Raw genomic sequence first — 13642 nt, forward strand, 5'->3', positions numbered from 1 at the left:
CTATTTTGCAGTTAGTTTTTGCTCTTTTAATGTTTTGCAAAATTGAAGACATTTCGAGGAATAAGCTTCTTGAAAAGCTTCTTGTCCTCACGTTATTCTGGACTGTTAACTATAGCTCTTTTTATTTTGCATTAATAATTTCTTCAAAGTACAAATGTGATGCTGTTTATTGCAAACGGTGAAATAATTTGGAGAAGGCCTTTTTATCCAACAGGCTATAATCTACATTCATTAGCTAAACTTTAAAAGAGGACTTACGTGTTGTACTCTTCATCAGCAACAGACACCTGTACTTACGTAACCACAAAAGAGATAATTGTGTCAAAGCATGAGAGGGCAGAGCGGCTAATCCAGAGCACCAAGAAGAACCACTTCAAATCCTCTGATGAGTCTATGACACACAGAAAACCGTCAGTAGGAAAGTCTTTCTGTCCTCCTGTTCTCACAGCAGTGTGTGCTTGGGTTCAGTGCAAGCAAAGCAGCTGATGTGATAAAAATAGTCATTAAAAACATGCATGCTTAGAAATTATTTACTGACAAACTCTGGCACTGCAGTGCACCTTATGACTCTGCTTTCTTGGAGCATCAAGCTGAGAATCCTATTTTTCAGCAAAGTTAAATCCCAGAGTTCTCACTTCTGCCCTATTTTCTTACAGGAAACAGAGGAGATGGAAAAGATGGAGTTGATCCAGCTACCACTGGCTCCTTGTTCTGTTAGTGATCAAATCCATTTGTTGATAAATTCTCATCATTTCTACAATGTAAAAGAAATTTTCTTGGATATTGTCACTGGATCTTTTGAAGTGGAAAAAAATGGACTAAGGTCTGGAAATGCTTGGTTTCTTCTTTTTTTTTTTTAATTTTCTTTCTTTCTTTTTTTTCCTAAGAAAAGACTACTGCTGGCAAGTTGGCAGCAGTGAAAAGCCTTGCCCAATTGCTATGTCTATAGCATTTCTGGCAAAGAATTGACTGGAGCAAACATTTTTTGTAGTATAGACAGAGATGGAGCAAAGCTGACAATTATTTTGTGGAAGATGTACTCTTTGTTGTAAATTGGATGTGTAACAGAAGCTACTTGGGCCTCATGCACAGCAGTGACAGAGCTGGGGGATTGATATTTGTATCTTGCTCTTGTCCTGAAAAACAAAAAAGCATAAAAGAGAAACTCTCAAGTGCTCACCTGAGCACCATCCATTTACAGTGCTTTTATTTAGCTCATTCTGAAACAGACAGTGTGCCTGGAGAAACTCCTGAAAAAACTGAGACTCTTGATTTGGTAACCTGAGTGCTGTGTGATCCCCTAAACAGCTGGCAGGACCAGCCCCAGCAACTGCTGCAAGCGCAGACTCCTACGTGAAGGCAGGGACACTGCTCCAGCACACACGCTTCTGGCTGTGTGTGTGTCACCACAAGTGCAGGCTGCCACAAAAGTGGCAGTTGCACCATCACCTTTCCCTTGGCTCCTTGTTTCTACCACCTGCCTTGTGCCAATATCAGCCTGTGTGCAACTGCTCAGGAAAGTGTCCTGGCAAAACTTCCAGGTCTTCAAGGAGTTAGTCAACAGGATCCGCTGGGAAACTGCCCTCAGGGACAACGGAGCAGAGCAGACCTGGCAGACCTGTAAGGAGGCTTTCCATAGAGCACAAGAGATCATAATCCTCAGGTGTAAGAAATCTGGTAAGGAGGGCGAGGCTGATATGGCTGTGTTGAGACCTGCTGGTCAAACTGAAGGGCAAGAAGAAAATGGTAACGGAAGCAAGAACAGGTGTCCTGGGAAGAGTACAGGGACACTGCCTGGTTGTGCAGAGATGGGTCAGGAAGACCAAGGTGCAGCTGGAGCCAAACTTGGCAAGAGGTCCAAAGAATAACAAGAAGGGCTTCCACAGATAACATAAACCAGAAAAGGAAGGTCAAAGAAAGCGCACCCCCTCAAATAAGGCAAGACTAGCAAACTGGTATCAACGGACAAGGAGAAGGCTGAGATAATCAACAATTTCTTTGCCTCAGTTTTCACTGAGAAGCTCTCTTCCCACACCTCTCAAGTGGAAAATGATCTGCAAGACAGAGACTGGGGAAGCAAAGTTCCTCCCATTGTAAGTGAAGATCAGGTTTGTGACTACCTGAAGGACCTGAACATACATAAGTCTGTGCGACCTGATGAGATGCATCCCATTGTTCTGAGGGAATTGGCTGATGTAGTTGCCAAGCCACTCTCCATGATATTTGAGAAGGAGTGGCAGTCAGGTGAAGTCCTGGTGACTGAAAACTGGGCGACATTGCATCTATTTTTAAAAATGGGAAGAGGAGCCCGGGAACTACTAACCTGTCAGCCTCACCTCTGCCTGGGAAGATCATGGAGTGGATCCTCCTAGAAGCTGTGCTAAGGCACATGGAAGACAGGGATTTGGGACAGCCAGCATGGCCTCACCAATGGCAAGTGTGACCAACCTAGTGCCTTCTATGATCGAGTGACTGCGTCAGTGGACAAGGGAAGAGCTAAGGATGGCATCTAGCTGGACTTCTGTAAAGTCTTTGACATGGCTGCCCACAACATCCTTCTCTCTAAATTGGAGAAGTATGGATTTGATGGGTGGACTGTTCAGTGGGTAAGGAAATGGCTTGATGGTCTCAGCCAGAAACTAGTGGTCAATGGCACAATGTCCAGACAGAGATCAGTGATGAGTGGTGTCCCTCAGAGGTCCCTATTGTGACCAGTAGTGTTTAATACCTTCATCAATGACACAGACAGTGTGACTGAATGCACCCTCAGCAAGTTTGCAGATGACACCAAGCTCAGTGGTGTAGGTGACATGCCTCAGGGACAAGATGCCATCCAGAGGGACCTGGACAAGAGCTTGAGAAGGAGGAACATGTGAACCTCACGAGGTTCGAGAAGGCCATGTGCAAGGTCCTGCTCCTGACTCAGGGCAACCCACAGTGTCAATTCAGGCTGGGGGATGAAGGGACTGAGAGCAGCCCTGCTGAGAAGGACTTGGGGGTACTGGTGGATGAGAGATTGGAAATGAGCCGGCAATGTCCACTTGCAGCCCAGAAGGCCAATCATATCTTGGGCTGCATCAAAAGAAGAGTGGCCAGCAGGTCAAGGGAGGTGATTCTGCCCCTCTGCTCTGGTGACACCGCACCTGGAGTGCTGCATCCAGCTATGGAGCCCTCAGTACAGGAAAGACATCACAAAAACGATCAGAGGCTGGAAGAGCTCTGCTGTGAGGATGGGCTGAGAGAGTTGGGGTTGTTCAGCCTGAAGAAGAGAAGGCTCCAGGGAGACCTTATTGTGGCCTTTCAGTACTTAAAAGGTGCCTATAAGAAAGATGGGGACAGACTTTTTAGCAGGGCCTGTTGCAACAGAACAAAGGATAATGGTTTTAAAGTAAAAGAAAGGAGATGCAGGCTAGACATGAGGAAGAAGTTGTTTACGCTGAGGGTGGTGAAACACTGACCCAGGTTGCCCAGAGAGGGGTGTTAGATGCCCCACCCCTGGAGACATCCAAGTCCAGGCCGGATGGGGCTCTGAGCAACCTGATCTGGGTGAAGATGTCCCTGCTCATGGCAGGGGGGTTGGACTAGATGAACTTTAAAGGTCCCTTCTAACCCAAACTATTCTGTGATCTTATGAAAAACAACAGTTTTGTCTGAGCTCATGCTCAGCTGATCCATCCCTGGATCTGACTATAGTAACACAAAGGCTAGCTCTGACACAAGGAAAGAGGACTATCCACTAAGCGGTGATAGGAAGGGCAGGATGAGCATTTCCAGTTTCAGAGTACATTGAGCTTGGCTCAATACGATTCTAGAACTATACCTTAAGTGGTCATGGAAGATACTGGCTGAAAGGCCTGGAGATGCAAACACTATCTTTTCACAAACAATGCCACACATATGGCAGCACTTCTGACATCCTGGCTTTAAGCAGGTTGGTGCAAAAGTAATTGCAGTTTTTGCATTGTTAAAATTTGCTGTTTGATGGTGGAATACATTACTAAATAAATGTGGTTATGTTATACATAATTTTAATGTGCTTTTATAACTTTTTTTTTTTGCTACTGACTTACTACTTGCTGCTTGTATTTATTTTAAACTATGAAAATGACATTAGACAAAAAGCAAATTTGAATTATTTTCTTATTCAAGTTTAAAATGGGTGGTAGAGCAGCAGAGACAACTTGCAACATCTCTGCTCACAGATATTTCAGAAAGCAGCAACCACTAAGAGAAGAGGCCACATGGCTGATAGCACTGTTGGGGATGTGGTTGGAGACATACTCTTGAAGTGCTCTGAAAGGGGCTGTGGGTCACGGGCAACCCACACCAGCGCTGGGACACCACGGAGGGACTGTGTGCCACTGTAAAACCATGCTGGAGTGGAGAGAAACAAGTTAAAAGCAAGAAGCAGTATACACATCCCTGGTCTCCTGCATTGTCCCTCACCTCACTGAAGGGACAAGGAGTAGCTGAGTGTAATGTGTGGCAAATCCAAGGTGAGCTGAGACCCAGAAGGAAGGAAGATTTAAGATTTTTACTGAATTTGAGCTTGGGGGAGAAAAGTGTTTCTTAACAAAGTGTTTTGTTTAATTGCCTTTTTTCCCTCAATACCCAGATTTGTACACAACAGTTTTGCTAATGGGCAACAAATCAAGACTCTTTTGTTCATAATGTGCTTATAAAATACTCTGGCACATTTCTTAAGCCCTATGTACTATGAAATCTGTTATTAGACAAAAATATCACAGGAAGGAAATAAAGGGCATTATTTGCCATAGCTGGGCTGGTGTTTGAACAGTAAGTTGCTGTGCTGAGGCAACTATGTTAAGCTTCTCACTAAAAAGCACATTTAGATGCAGCGTTTAAAGCACCCTACATGGGGTGAGGGTGGGATGGAGGTAATAAGCAGCACTTCACTAGAGAGTTTTGGCCATGGGAAGAGGCTCAGAAGTGAATTAAGGTTAACTACTGCCAGTGAAAAATAAAGCCAACCACACAGGGAGCCAGCACAAAGCAGATGCCACATCTTAAAATTCAAACCCTAGTTTATTTCCAGATACCCTCCCCACGGAGGAGTGCCTTAGAGGTCACCTGAGAGCTCTCAGTGCAGACCGCCTTGTCTGCCCGTTAGCTGTAGAAAAGGGCAGATATGTTTTCTGACTTCTTTGTTTACCCCAAATTAACCAATTGGACATGCATTTTTTTTTCTTCAGGACCACCTTCAGGGTCAGTGACTGTGCCAGCTTCCTTTATAGTCCCCATATAAAGCAACTCTATGAAAGTCTCAGGGATCTGTCAAATCAGCATAGTGATGGGGATGGGAAAAAGATGCAGCATTTATAGCTCCCTCTGACTGCAGAAAGGACAAGTTATGCAACTCCCAAATGGGAGGGGTGACCCTATTTGGCTTATTTGCTTAATTTGATTTTATAACTGCTGCACTGAGCTGCAAAAGGGTGATAAAAATCTATTTTAAACAAAGAGCTTAAGTCCTGCAGGCTAATATTACTATTAATCCACTGCCTGCTTCCCCAATTATTCTCCCTTCTTGAAGTTATGTTGATAAATCAGTTGCTTTCCTGTTTATTAAAGCATGTTGCAGTCTGTTTATTTAATCAGCTCTTGGCCCATTTTCTAATTAAGGGAGATAATGTGGGCTCATTTCCTGCCATGGTGAACCTAGCAGGGCACAGGTTGTCCTCAACTACCGCATTAAAATTCGAGATTATTTGTAATGTCTGCTTTTGTTTGGCAACTCCTTCCCTTCTCTCTGCCCAGCTGGAGAACAAAAAATACAGACATATGTGTTTTTCTGCATTTCCACACTGCTGACACCCGCGCAAGTCAAGGACAGGAAGATGGAAGCAGCTGGAGCTTTGTCAGTTTGCTGACATGGTGCCTTCCAAGTGCAGGTGAAACTTTTTTCTGGGAGACCTTGCATCCCAGCAAAGTTAATCATACTGCAGCATATGATGATCCTAAGGATAATTTTGTGAAGGGAGAGAATGCTGCAACGCAAGGGGAAAGCACACACCAGTTGGAGCATGTTCCTGACTTGCCCTGCTGCTGGACTTGGATCACCTTCCACACCACTCTGGCCCCAATCCCTCCTCTGTCTGCTTAGTGCAGGAATATTGCTAACCACCAACTGCAGCATTAAATCACTTTTGTGCTCTCTGTGTTCCAAAGGAAGAAGGATCTTTTAAGGGCCTTCAGACTGCCCCTTTTCCTACCCCTGAGATATCCTGCCTTGTATCTTGCTTGTGACACATCCTCAGCATTTAACAGCTGCAGCTAACCTAGCATCACTAGTCTGGAAGTGAAGCTCTCTTTTGCAGGGCCTCCTTCTATCCCTTAGGACACATTCAGGTGGCATCTTGATTTATCCTATCTAGAAAGAAACCATGGATACACTGCAAGTTATCAATACATTGCCATATGCAGTGTGTTTCAGCAGGCCTTGTGAACTGCTGAAAACAAGACTATTTTGTCTCACTTTAGAGGCTTGCTTTCAATCAGCGTAAGCATATACGTGTATGACACCTACAATGGCTCCAATTCCTGAAGAAACGTAGGCAGACACAATGCAATGTGCCTTTTTGTGGAACAAGTGAAAACCTGACATGGTCCTGGGCAGCCCTCTTTAGGTGACCTTGCTTTGAGCAGGGATTTGGACTATGTGATATCTATAGGTGCCAGGCAACCTCAGCTGTTCTGTGATTCCGCAGAAAAAAAAAACAAAACAAATCCCAGTGGTACTAGCACTTCATAAAGGAGCTGTATAAAACAATATTTTCCAAACTCTAACCCATGGAGAAATACTGTCCTGATTCCTTTTAAAGTTGGCTAAATGCTCACAGTGAAGGTTTGTGCATAAACTGCTTTCTGAATTATGCCTTACTTTTCCTTCTCTGCTTATACTTTTATTTTATTTGCATTTGCAAGCAACAGCAAATGTGCTTCTATTTCTGGAGCCTTAATTTTGGAAACAATTAATTTAATTTTGGTCTATTTCAGTCCAAAAGGAAGTGTCTGGTTTTGTAACGCTGCTAATTGTCTGAACCTCTGTCTCACCTCATCTATCTCACTTAGATCCACAGAGCGTGCTCTGAATGTAGCACACTCAGTACCTTCACAAACAACTATCTAAAGATATTTTTTTTTTAAACATCACCTTTATATAGATCACTTGTCCCTTCACATGCATTTAAGTGACTGCTATGACTACCGTGCTGTTACTGACCAATGAAAAAAGAGAGAATGAAATTATATATAAAATATATAGTACAGGAAGAAACAGAAGACAAAAGAGCTTCTACTTTCAAATGGCAGTATTTCCCACCTTGTATTTTTCCATACAAAATACTTTGCACTTTTCTCTTTTTACTAAGCATCTTGCAGATACAGTGGCAGATGGAATGGGTCTATGGATAAAGGCAAGAGTTATTCCTTTGAATTGGCTGTGTTCAACCATGAACCTTATTCCCAGAGGAAACTCGCGGCAAAGTGTGGGAAAGGCTCAGTGAAGGGAGGAGGAAAATTTCCTAGAGCTTTGTCCCAGGCCCCACACTTACCAAAGGCTCTAGTTCTTTGCGGTCTATGAGGTTCAGCTCTGTCACAAAGTAATAAAAATGCTTGTAACAGGTATTGACATGGGCCTCAGCCCCCATAAGGATGATACGGTCAAAGTGATGGATGTAGACGTGAACAAACACCCGAAAAAGCCGGCAGAGTATCTTCTTGCAGATCTGAAGGAAGTTCTTTGGGAAAGGAACACCTGTGAATAGAGAAGGCAGGGTTGTCACTATCATCCCATCATCCTCCCAAGACAACAGCTTTAGAGCAAAGCATGAGTTTGTAACTGCAAACTAGGTTATGGCTTCCTAGGTCTCTTTTCCAATCCAGAAGATCACTTAATGCATACATTTATCTGTTTGCTAGCACCAAAGATAACCAAATACTTAAGCAGCTCTAATGGGTCAAGAATGACAGATACTGGTCGTTTTTCCCTGAATAATATAATGGAGGAACATCCAGTATTGTAATGCTCAAATTTTCAGTGCAGTGCACACTGTCCCATTAGCATTAATGGCTTCACATCTTCAGATGGCTGTTCCCCGTATTGATACATACAGAGCTCATCCTAGAAGTGACAGACACTCTCCTCCTCATCTTATTCAACACTGGCATTTCACAGCATCAAATTTAACACTGAATTTGAAATAACTGAGTGAAGGACAGATGACTTTGCTTTCACCCTCCTCTCAGTTATGTGTGTCAATCTGATTGGTCTTCTAATAAAAAAACTCTTCAAAAGAAACAAGAACAGCTCTTCCAAAACACCTTAGGATTTACACCACTTTGCAGCTTCAGACTCCAAAGCAGCAGCAAAAGCACCATTTGGAAGTAGACAGACAAGCATCCCAGTGTGGTAATGATAATTCCTTCAGAGCCATCCTTCATTAAAGTCTGATCTTGCATGGCTTTGTGTACCATTGAGCTGCACCAAAAAGTTGCAGGGTTCATCTCCTTCTGTGGAGATTAAGATGACGACTTCAGTGCTATGCTTGAAACGCTACTGCTACTTTGCTTTGTTGCACATTCTCCCTTTTAGTTATAGTTCATGTTTTAGTCAGATTTGAACTACACAACTGTACCTATTGCTTCTTTAAAAAAAACCCAAAAGCTTCACAGCTAACCAGTCCCATACTCCCTAAAAGCCCAGGTCACACTCCCAACAAGAAAAAAGTTTATTATTTGCACAAAGAAGATGGAGATACGAAATTAACAGCCTTGAAAGTTTTCTAGTTTTCAAATCTTAGTCTTCTGTTAAATACTGCTCAGCACTCATAAAAGTAATGAACTAATGGACAAATGGCTCATTTTCACTGAGGGGGATGTGAGGACATACAGCAAAAATTTCCATACTGAAAATACATTTTTCAGTACGGGTTACAACAGAAACGTGTGCCTTATTTTGGGCTCCCTGGCCAAGGAGGTACCAGGGTATGTCTGCTGTGATGTGAACAGCGCTGTGTCTGTTAGCATGCGAGCGGGGAAGCACATCAGCACGCAGAAGTGTCCTGCTCAGCGTATCCCTGAACAGCCTCTACATTTGCCGTTGCTGACGTGCAGATGATGTGAGAAAGTGTGTTGTTTTTTTTCGCCTGTTCTGGGTTAATTGGAGGCAAATACTTTTGAAATAATTTCAAGTAGATTTAGAGATGCAGTACAGCCCTTCTTCTTTTCTGATGTACAAACTGGGAACTGGAGAAATAGCTGCATATATCCAAGCACAACTACTTTATATAAATGCCAGCTTTTGGCTGTCACATCCATCCACCTCAGTGCTGAAGCTAATATTGAAGGTCACAGAGAAGGAGGTTTAAATGCTCAAGCCATGAACTGAGACATCGCTAAACTACAGAACTGATAATACATACAGATGTCTTGGCAAGATTTGAATCAAAACTCCACACAATTAGCCAAACACCTGGATTATAACAAACGGTTGTTGTTACTTCCAAGGGCAAAATAAATACAATCTATCAAAAAACATAACAGAAACCCCAGTCAGTTGCTTATTAACCAGGATGATCACATTGCAGCCATCAGAGCATGGCTAAATTCAGGAATGATTACAGACAGCAGCAGCATACTTTGCATTTTTGTAAAAGCTACCCAAACCAGAATTTTAAAAATATACCAAAGAAAATGTTAAGTCTTAAAAAAGGGGGAATATGAATAGCTGGCACTTGTTACTGCAGGCTGGTTCACTGAAGTGAGAAAAGAATTCTTGAAGGCCTTACCTTTTCTATTCCAGAACAGGCATATCCCCAAATGGAGAATAATTATTTTAATCTTCCACAGGCTGACATATGATTGTTATTGAAGATTGTTACGGTAATGAAGAAACTCCTACTTCTGTATTAATTGACTAAAACAAGCTTAATAAAGAAAGCTGACAAGTCCCTACATGCAGTAAGTGCAAAGGCTGTAGAGCACTGATTCTGCCACAAACAAGGATCTTCATCTGTCTCATTTTAGATGTGTTAGGCAGTCAATCTGAGGACAAAAAAATAACAGACAGAAAAAAAATAGCTGGTGCAGAGCAGCCTAGGGTGTGTAATAAGCTCACAGTGCTCCCATTGCTCCTCACATGCATTAAGTTTTCAGACAGGCTGTGTAGTTTCATTTGCCACTGCGGAACTTCTCCAATTTTGCAGAGCTGTTTCATTTACTCTTAAGTAAACAGTGAAACATTGGTGCTATCACAGATATGTCACTTGGGTATGGTAGAATCCATAGTGGCTCTCTGACTTCTCTGTCCTTCCTGCAAAACTGGTTTATAAACTGACACGGAGATCTAAATGGTTAAAAAGTGCCTCCTTGTACCCTAAGAGCAAGTGGTATCTGTGCAGTAAGCCAGGATCCTCAGCCTTGCAGAGCCTGCCAGCCAGTCTGCCCCAGAGCACACAGGAGGCTTAAAGTCTGGGCAGCCTCAAGGTGCAGATGAACATATGGAAATGGCTGCACCACTAGGTTAAACATACACTCTGCTGCTTTGTGTTCAAAATTAGACAAAAGTATGGTAGAAATGCAGTCTAGAAGAAAAAAAAGTCTCATACAACAGCACAGATTCTGATCTCAGTTACAACAGAATGAATACAAAGCAATGGCATAAAAATTTGAAAAAACACAGTGAAATTATTCTAGACGTATTCTGAGGTCAGAATTTGGCCTAATGCTTTGTTCCCACTGCATCTGCTATAGTTAGAAATAAATCAACCACAGAATATAATCATTTTGAATGGCTCTTGTGAGTGGACTATCTTAGATGTAGATACTTGACTTGTTAAGCAGGCTGTTCACTGTCCCTCATCAGTCATGGTGGCCTTTGCCTTCTTTTCCTCCAAGCCTTCATTTAACATGGAATCCAGGTTTAATACTTCCTTTCCTAGGAATCTGTAGTTAAAAAAGGAGAGGAAGAAAAAGAAGAATAGCTGCACCCATATATCCTGGTGACAGATGCACCGCAGCAGGACAGGGAAACAATCACGTCATTTCTCCCATGCTCTGGCCTCCCCATGCTTCACTGACCTTTTTGCTTCTGTTGCCTTGCTAGAAAAGGTTACTTCTAATATGAGTAGGACTCCCTACAGTTTCCAAAACTCACGCTCCCCAATCCATTTACCAAGTTCTTTTCCATCAGAAAATGGGACAATTTTCCTTTTTGTTTTGAAAACAGCCTTATACTCAGAGGTCTCAATTTGCTACCACATGATTTTCTCCTGTGCCAGAGTGAGCACCCAGATCTAATCCATCCATCCCCAGATGGACATACAGCACAGTGCTAACAAAGTGATCATGACACTGATCAGTTGTCTTATTTGAGTATTCCACATACATGACAACTGCAGACAGTGTCATGGACCTCCTCTGACAACACACTCCTCAAAAGCAGTATTACAACTGCTATGTGCTCAAAACGCTGGTCACAATGACACACTGGCCACCTCGCATGGTGATTACCAGTAAGTCTGTTGGTTTAAAGCACAGATGTTTTAATGCCATGGTGAAGGTCCTCATTTAAACCCTGCTGATCCAAACCTATTCTTTGTATAGTGTAAAAAATGGTGAGATAAGACAGAGAGACCAAAAGTTAAAGTAACTAAATTAGGTGGAGATAAAGGAGGGTAACTAAAGGTCTCAAATGAATGGAATGGGCAAAAGTCTTTCTCTTTTGATATATGAAAACTTCTAATCTTCAATATGTATCACAATCTCCCCTGAAGTAGATCAGTTGCACAAGTCAGAGAGGAAACGAGAAAAGTTGTGATGCAGTTTGTCTTTGTTGCCTGACGCATTATGTCTAGGCAAGAGTCAGAAAGTGCATCAAGCCAGAAAGTCAATGCTGAGGAACCAGAGAGAAATCCAGATTTTTTACCTGTAATGTTACATGTGGTTCTTGACTGTCTCACATTCCAGACTGTAACGTGGAATGAAAATAACTGCCCAGTTAAATCTTCTGTGATGACAGGCACAGGAGCATTTGTGACATTCTGTATTTGTGTGCAGTCTTGTTTTGCTCACGGGAAGCTGGTAAACCCTTTAGCAATTGTACACAGAAATTTTGCTGCACATTTGAAAATGTTTTTTTGCAGGCCACAGTCATAATTCATTCTTTTTTAAATAAACACAGGTGGGCTCAAAAATAGAGACTCCCTTTTTCATCGGTAAAAAGGCTTGACATTTTACCATTGCAAACACAGCTTAAAAACACACCAGTGTGGTAAAAGAAGATGTTTTTTCCAGTTTTATATTACGGAGCAAGAAAACAGTGCTACCAGAAACTAACAATTAGGAGAAGGTACCTCAAAGAAACCTGTCCTCCACTCCTCCCTCTGTGTTTTCCTTCTCCTATCTCTGCCCCAAGCACACAAACTTGCAAAAGATGCCTTCAGCTATTGCTAGAAGCTTTGCTGGAAAAAACACCTATCCTGATTCAAACGGATGTTTAATGTTATCTCAGTATGTTACTCCATGAAGTGTCCATCTCAAAGGCCAATGAAAACAATGACAGTTCTGCTGGACTTTGTTCCTCATGTAAATAAGCAGAGAGCTGCAAAATATTTGGGATAAACTAGCCTACCATGTACCTACTTGCTCCTGATACTGCCCTCCCTCATGCCCTGATAACAGAGAGAGCAGAAGGAAGGAAAACACTCTGGAGATTATCTGGCTTTCTAAGCAAAATGGTGTCCCTTTTTTCCAGTGGGACTGCCTCTAACAGTGTTACTCTTGAATTAATGAATCAGCAGGCAGGGCCTCTGTCAGATCTTCAACAAAGATACTCATGTGCTGTCCTGGAAAGAAGTCTAAAGGTAACAGAGATCAGAAAATTGCCTGAGGTTTTGTACTATTTGAACATCCACAACAGCTCTCCCTACTGCTGTATACCAAGAAATGGGTGATGGCGCTATATTTTGTCATTTAAATAAAAATTTCACCAGAAAAGGTGTCTTATAATGCAAATACTGCAAAACACCTAAGTATGCAAAGCATCTGAATTAACTCTCGCTGAAAGCACGGGACAGAACGACCTAAATCCTTGCACTGCACAAGCCACATCCCTTAGATTTAAAGCAAATTTACAATGGCTGTTCCTGACTATAATTTGAGCTCCTCACTGTTACTAATTAATTCTGCTTCTGCTGCTGCAGAGGAACAGAAGAGAAACACTGCAATGCCATATAGCAGAACACTCTTGCTGCCTGTACCAAGCAATATTAATTTTATTCCAGACAATAATAAGGCTGATAAACCCCTTAGAACAGATCTGTAGGTCTTCAAGGTAATGAGAACACTGAATGCCATAAAAAGCTGCAGAGTCATGGCTGTGTGACAGTGTAACTCACCTGCCCTGTAAGATTAATCTTCATAATATTAACAAAATGAGATTTGTTGGAGCATTGCACTTGAACAACTTTATATGGCATTAATGTAAACACAGTCTAAAATAGGCTTGGAGCTCCATTAGATTAATTTAGAGCTCTCCCCACCTTAGCAGAAACTATAGTACAGATGAACAAAATGCAGCCTATTCTGGGACAGAAAACATAGTAGCCATTGTACAGTATAA

At 42.3% G+C, this 13642-nt stretch overlaps 1 protein-coding gene across 1 annotated transcript in view; it reads right to left on the bottom strand.

The window, feature by feature from the left end:
• The window catches only part of MOB3B (MOB kinase activator 3B), a gene marked incomplete at both ends in the record, with an annotated part of 65929 nt that overhangs the window by 21458 nt on the left and 30829 nt on the right, over positions 1-13642 (bottom strand). The window contains 1 exon segment of the mRNA XM_080362202.1: positions 7575-7777. Coding sequence (XP_080218328.1) covers positions 7575-7777 — 203 coding nt within the window.

This window comes from Nesoenas mayeri, assembly GCF_963082525.1.
Source record: "Nesoenas mayeri genome assembly, chromosome: Z".
NCBI classification, from domain to species: Eukaryota; Metazoa; Chordata; class Aves; order Columbiformes; family Columbidae; genus Nesoenas; species Nesoenas mayeri.